Below are 7761 nucleotides of genomic sequence, written 5' to 3'. Positions count from 1 at the left end.
ATCTTTATTCAGGTGTGCCAGTCAGAGGCCATACAACCATTTGCCGCCATGCAACACAACCAAGTTAATGAAACAACTAACTAACCAGATAAATACACAACAATATTTTAGGCTGAACAGTCACTTTTTATTTCGATTTGTAATCAATACAGTATATCACACTGCAGGGGACATTGCCAAATGCAAAGCAACTTATTTTTATCATCATCATTGTTGCCAACAAACACGCCATATTTTTAATTCATTAAAAAAAAAAAAAACCTACACAAGAAGTCGTAAACCAGTGCTATCATTTATCATTCTATCAAAAGCTTACAGACCTTCAAACAATCTTGGTAAATTATAAAATAACTCTGATATAATCGTCAACGAAAAAACTTACAGTCTCTTTGATTTTTATAATCTTTATTTTAAATAATAGTACAATCTTATCTTCACTTATTTCTGTGGTTTTACTTCATACTAAACAGCGCATGAATACGTACTAATCTCAAATCTCAAAATAGTAAATAGTTTACGTCGTCCACGGATGGGAGAGTGGCTTATTACGACATAATCTACAGTTCACCTTTCTAAAGCTTAAACCGAAATGAAAGAACGGGAAATATACTACAGTAGCGGTAATGGGAGACAATTGGGGACTCTAGGTGGCAGCAGACTTGCCAGATAAATATATTGTTCTTGGAACTGTGAGCAATGGAAATTTACCTTGTCTGCTGCCATCTAGTGTTCCAAAGTCTCCCATTGTGTAAAAGGCATTCGCATATACAGCTACTAATGGCATGCTCTTCTATTTGCTTAAATTGTTTTTTTTTCTCCTTTTTTTAGTATTCCAAAAATGTGTGCGCAACTGGTGACTGGTATCATGCTCATTTCTGCTTAGCAGACAATTGTTAAGTAACACTTTGTGCTTTAGCAGCTCTATGAAATTAAGCCCCGAGGTCTATAGCTAGCATTCCAGTCAATTGTCCCTACTAGCAACCCTTTGGTTTGCAGGAATGTTTGGATCCCTTTAAAAGTTTGCCTCTCTGAAAGGCAACAGAAAGATAGGCAACAGAAAGATAGCCATGTAGAATGTAGCTCATCAGTATCACACTAATGTGTTGATCTCTAACTGTGATAAATGTTAACCTAAGAAGACACATCCATACTTCCAACTTCCATTTTTTAGGGATATATTGACCGTTACAAAGTGCGCATGTGTTTTACACTTCACATACATTTCCACTTTTAACATTCCTCCTGGACGTCCCAGTTGGCTAAACTTTGCGTTCAAGCGAACAACTTGTGAATACCCCCATTTGTAATCCTTATTTACAAGTTCTTTTAGTTTCGTCGTTTTGTAAACTACTTATCTCCTGGAGAAGAGTACTAGCAAGAAAACAGGCAGAAAGAAAAGTTTTTGTATAAAAGACAACCGTTAGTCAAATAAATTTAAAAAAAAATCCATCTATAGCACAACCACAATTTCCAGATATAACCCATGAAGTTAAAGGCTGAATCCAAAAATATGGGCGAAAGCACACTAACATTTCCATCAATAATTTGCACTTTAATAAAGTTTTTTTTGTACAAGAACCAAATGGCACAATAATCAAGCCTTAATGACTCATCGGGAAAAAGAAAAACTAAGAACAATCTTGAATGTTTGATTAACAGCAAAACTTAAAAATTAAACTGCATTAAATGGCAGGCAAGATCTACTTAAATGTGTTGATACAAAATACAGGGTTGGACAAAGAGAGTAATGACATAGTTTCACCAATCTTGTACGACTAACGTCTCTAGAAATCTTTCAAGGGCATTAGTGGATCCAGGGAGGGGGTATGGTGAAGATGATGCCCCTTCAGAACCTTGGATCTACCCTCTAGACCAAAAGCAAACATTACAAAAAAATCTCCCTCAATTTAGATGCATTTGTCTTACAACTAAGCAAAGACACAATATCGACCACCCTGGCATCCCTTTATACTTCACAACAATGTCACACATCTAGAGGACAAGACTAAACAGTTTTTTTTTTTTTACATCTTAAAGTTACTTTTTTTACTTTTTTTTTTACTGCACATAGATTAGAAACAGCCAGCCTAGCTGCCTGCGAGTAAATAGCAATGTTACATGCAAAATATGAACATTCAGCAAAATTGAAAGAATTTGTACAAATTTATGAAGTCAACCTACTAAGAGAATACACTACAAGCTTAGTCAACTAGTGGTCATCTCTTGCACTATTTATCTGGGCTACCATTCTACAAAGTCTCTGCAAAAAAAGAAGAAAGAAACCCCTTTTTTGTTAATTTAAAGAAAAAAAGGAATGCCCGTTGTAAAAAACCAGAGGGTTCACTCTGAAGAGGTATTGTCATCTAGACTACAGATTCCTAAGTTGATATCTATTTAATATAATCAAATCCAAATCTGATGTATATTCATTTAATACAATGAAGGACAGTTGAAATGAAGGTGTACATTACATTCACACAACACTGGCTGTACATTATATGTAGTTGTTTTTAGTTAATCATCTTTATGTTTAAGATTCAAATGAACACCATTTACAGTGACAAGGTACAAAATACAGGCAACTATACTCACTTTACCTTACTTTTTTTTTCTTTCAAAATTTAGGTATTTTGTTTCAGTGATAATTAAATTCGTAAGAAAACAAACTGCGTAACCAGCTTACATAAACACTGCACCGTTTTTGCCGTCGTACTGCAATCAGAATAACTAACTTTTAACAATGGACATTCTAAGCGGCGACCATCTTGAAAAGCTGTGTTGAGCTTTCGTTCGTTATTTTTCTGCCGGAATGCACACAACTTTACATGCCAGCACTGGAGCAGCAGTACCATAACCCGGTAATAATTGAGTCTGGTGCCGTCAACTCAATGCTTTATTAATGCCATAATCATGATTACCCCTTCTGGGAATACAACAAAGATGGCCGCCACACAGACTCCACTTCTTAATGAGCAACATCCCTTCATCATACCACTGGACTTACTATATCATTACGATATCATTAGTCAAATAATACATCAGTGACACTGATTGTTTTTCCCTTGCATAAACTAAGAACCAGATTTAGCACAAGCCTACTTTTTAATTTTTTTTTAATACTCATTTCTGTTTTTTTTCTTTACATACATTTAAATTTCAAATTTCAAAGTTAACTGCACGCACACTCAGTGTCTTAAAGCATTATTAATATTCACAGATTGTCAATACAAGTCCTGACATGAATTGATATGTAACAACTTCTGAATAATATTATTATCATACGTTGAGACAGCTGTCACAAAGCCTAGAGATAAACCGGGATGAAAAAGAGATGGAATACATCGAGAGAATTTTTTATGAACCATCCCTAAAATGTGCATACAAAGTCGTCGCTATAGACACGTATGGCAGTATTAATTAACATGGAACAAGATCGAAGTCAGATGGAGTTTTAATTCTGACAAACGTTCTTCTTTGTCGTGTAATCCTTTTAGGACCTCACAAGTAACTGATATTGAAGAGCAAATAAAAAAAGAGAAAAAAAGAAACCAATACCTAGATACATGTAAACATGATTTGCTTCGAAGTAACTGTTGTTTGCAGGTTTCCACTGAAAGTTTGATTCAAATGATTTCTTCTCTTAGATTGAATGGCTGCAGGAACCATTGGGATAAAGGCAGGGTATTGTAAAAAGGTTACTGGAGATAGACAAAATCCGTTGTCAGCAGTAACAGACATGCACCGCTGACATTCTGAAGTGGCTTATTACAAGGAGGTCACAGAGATCACTTTGTTGCCCTAGTCTTGGCCTCTGTGCCTCTTCAAAAGTGTCCTTTAGACTTTCTACTTGGCGTTCCCCTCTCAAAGATGAAATTCCAGCTCATCAAATATATTTTAAAGTGTTCATGTTTCTTAGTTAATTTTCCAGCGTAGTCATTTGTTCCTCTTTTGTTCATTGTGCATAATCATTGTTACTTGTTCATGTCTGTACATGTACATGCATAAAGCTGCACATCTTGCAGATTACTTGCACAGACACACATGTTAAGACCGAAGTGATTCGATTAAGAATAATCTAACCATAATTTATCCGACCAAACATCAGCAATATCAGTTATTTGTGAGCGGAGCGCGCTCTATGCAATCTTTATTGTAGTCCAATCCTCTATATACACAAAAACAGAGCATATATAAATTCTGCTTATTACTCATTATTATAACATTTATCAGTGAATTCAATTTAATTTTTTTCAGTATTTGCACTTTTTGAGTAATGGCGGCATCACATTCACAATGCAAATGCAATCCCCCCTCCCACTTTGTTAAAAACATTCATTCTATAGGTAGCTTAATTATTTCCAGTGAATTATATTTGCCATAGCAGCGTGATTTCAGACCGACTATATTTGCCCGTTCTCAATGCTAAGCTAGTCTTTAGCAAGAAAGATTTAATGCTGCAAGAGTTGTTACATTTTTCTTATCCATACTGGCTTCTGTATTGAACAACGATATCTTTGTCAAAATCAACAGTATACTCAAATGCCTTTCGATTTATTTAGGAGCTGACAATTTTGCTTGGGACCCTGACTTAGAACAGTGAGTAGTGAGTGTAGGGCCTAGAGGTGTACATGCAGCAACAGTCCCCCATTGTTACATCGCTGTACATGAACATTGATGAAGAGTCAAGCCTTGGGGTACCTTCCCCCTCCCCTCCCCAACTCCCCTTCTCTGAAAAAGATTTCTCTACTCCTCTTTCTTCTTCAGCCATGGGATCTTGGTCTTGATGCTGTGTTGGAAAAGAGGAGAAAGAAAAATATATATTCTGGTAACTGTAACTCCAAAGACAGATATGACAAAGAAAAGAAAGAGAAAAAAAGGGCAACATTAGAGAGAAGAATGCATTGCACCCAAAACTTTGTACAACTTTGTTTTTAAGTTGCATCCCCTGAAGGTGGTCCCTTGGCTGCCACTTGCCAGATTGTCAACTTGGGTGTGATCCCTGGCCATATACGGCAGTTAATAGTTGTATATATTTATCTGGAGGTTGTCGGTTCAAATCCCGCTCTTGTAAATTAATTTTCTTTGGTTTGTATGGCTTCATGGTGTTGATGATTGATAGTATAATTTGTTTATTTACAGGTGTCAAGCTTGTGAACATTTCTGTTTGAACACTCAGGGGACATGAATGGGTAGTTTGAAAAGAAATTCGGACAACTTTAGAAAGTGCAAACAAAATTAGCGACTTGATATTTCTACCCTAGCAGAGTCTTTCTCAGAGGCTGTGAGTCTTTCTTAAACATGTAAACCTGTTTATGTTTGTTGTGTTGTCATTTAGCCTTCAAGAAAATCCTCTGCAAGGGTCGAAACGTCAGGCCTATAACCACTTTTGGTATTTGTACCATCGGCCATTTTGGTTGGTAAGCAAGTTCCATTTTCTTAACTTTAAAATGCGCTTAATTCTTCAGCATGGCAGATCTTCCATGTTGCTGTAACAAATAGGATGTTAGTGAGAATGTTTTATACTTACGTAGTAAGGACTGTGTTGATCTGGGTTTGTGCCTTACCGACAACATCATCTATCTGCACCTAAACAGGACACAAGACAATAACATTTGAAAATGTCAGAACAATCGCAATTTTACATTTTAATATTTGTTTCTATGGTGAATGTCTTGTACTACAGTTGGCTATGACAATAATTTGATACGATAATAATTTGATAAATGAATAATTTTGCATGATAATAAGTGTTAATATTAAAATGTTGAAATTTAAAATATCAAAGCCTGCTATTCAGAACAAAATACATATTACTAAGAAAGTATAAAGGTCTGCAACCAAGCAATACATATATAATGCACATGTGATTTTAAAACAATTACAAAATACATATTTTTCAAAAGCACATTAGCATGCAATCATAGGAAATAAATAATTACATGAGATGATAATTTAGTGTCACTGAGTGACGGAAATGAATGCCATACAAGAACAAAAGCCATTATTTTTATTGTATATAAATCTTGTCACAACAGAATACGTGTTACATCTATAAAACTGTGTTCAATTCTTCCCTCAAATTTTAGGTGCTCAAATTAAGTGGCCTTGTGTACTCCCCTTGCTATTGTGTATGTGATCTGGGAATCTGGGAATACTTCCTAGGATTTTCAAGGGGGTGGGGGTAATTGTACACAAGAGGGAATAATATTAGAGTAAAGCAACATTCAGGAAGGAGTACCTCTGACACATCCTATAGGTCATGGTATATCACTTTTACATTGGGCCTTAAATTATGCAAGAGTAGCCTTTTTGAGATATAGTGAACAGGTTATTTTAGGTATGAGTACACTAGTATGAGTACACTGTTCAGTCAGGGTGAATCTATCTATGTACACCCAAACCGAGCAGTTCACTTCTACATGTACGTATGTATAGTGTCCAACATAACCAAACAAGGATAATTATCTCAAAGTTAATAATGTACGTCTGCTCTATGTTTCCAACCACCCTATTTCCCCAAACCCCCTGATGATATACACGCTAGGGTTAGGGTGAGGGTTAGGGACACAGGGGTGTCGGAACATAGGGATGTAACACCCTATACATGTATATCCTTATCAAGCTGGCTTTTATTATATCCCCTGTACAATATGCTTCAATACAAATGAATACCGATATGCAACAAGGGTGCCAGACTAGTTTCCTTGTCTTGCTTTGCCTTGATTACATTGATTTTAATGGAAAAAAGAACATCAATAATGATGAATAGCAGACAGTTTAACTGTACTACAACCCTCCACTAGGCAGACTACATCGTGTAGCTACAATATCATCCACTTTGTATAGTCACTCTGTCAGACATTATACATGTACCAGACATGGTATTAGAGCATCCATGTACATGTACATGCAAGTACTCATGGTGTAGGCTTCCTACTTTAGTTCAAAAGTAGGGAGAATATCATGCCTGTTATGCAGTGAGACAGTTTATATAAATATCCACAGTCAATGCACAGTAAAGCCATTTGGAACCCCGGAAACAATTCACCAATAGAGTTGGATATATACAAAAAGTCTATCTTAGAGCAAATACCAGTAGTTATTGACAATTTCCAACAGGGATTAATTGTGCATATAACACTATAACACTATAACACTATAACTCAAAGGTCAATGGTCTTACCTGATATTTTTCATACACAATGGGCAGTACGAACAGGTCAATCCAGCCTGAATATACAAAAAAACGAGTCATACAACCATTTCAATAAATATCAAATCTTAAACCAGTTTGTGTAACCTTTTTTTGCTAGCTGCAGGCATGATGTTTGGTCCTTGGGGAAAAGTAGGAACATTTCATGGAATACAAGGGCTGACCTACAAACATGTACATGGTGTAGGCTTTAATAGACTTTTCAGGCTATTTAATCAAACAAATTCTGATTTTTCCAAAGGCAAACAAAATTGTAAACCAGACTTAAAGGCAGTGGACACTATTGGTAATTGTCAAAGACTAGCTTCACAGTTGGTGTATCTCAACATATGCATAAAATAACAAACCTGTGATAATTTGAGCACAATCGGCCGTCAAGTTTGCGAGATAATAATGAAAGAAAAAACACCCTTGTCACACGAAGTTGTGTGCTTTCTGATGCTTGATTTCGAGACCTCAAATTCTAAACTTGAGGTCTCGAAATTAAATTTGTGGAAAAGTACTTCTTTCTTGAAAACTACGTCACTTCAGAGGGAGCTGTTTGTCAC

At 35.9% G+C, this 7761-nt stretch overlaps 1 protein-coding gene across 2 annotated transcripts in view; it reads right to left on the bottom strand.

Annotated features, from left to right (window-relative positions):
* Nucleotides 1-105: 105 nt before the first annotated feature.
* Nucleotides 106-7761, bottom strand: part of LOC117300120 (reticulon-1-A-like) — a 32588-nt gene continuing 24932 nt past the window's right edge. For both annotated transcript variants that reach the window (XM_033783827.1, XM_033783836.1), the window contains 3 exons: nucleotides 7184-7230; nucleotides 5528-5586; nucleotides 106-4786 (listed from right to left, as the gene is read on the bottom strand). In XM_033783827.1, coding sequence (XP_033639718.1) covers nucleotides 4744-4786; nucleotides 5528-5586; nucleotides 7184-7230 — 149 coding nt within the window. In that variant the 3' untranslated portion in view covers nucleotides 106-4743. The remainder of the gene's footprint in view (nucleotides 4787-5527; nucleotides 5587-7183; nucleotides 7231-7761) is intronic.

Source organism: Asterias rubens, chromosome 1 (genome assembly GCF_902459465.1).
Source record: "Asterias rubens chromosome 1, eAstRub1.3, whole genome shotgun sequence".
Taxonomy (NCBI): domain Eukaryota; kingdom Metazoa; phylum Echinodermata; class Asteroidea; order Forcipulatida; family Asteriidae; genus Asterias; species Asterias rubens.
Note: the sequence above shows the minus strand (reverse complement) of the source record. Positions and strands in the feature narration are given on the sequence as shown.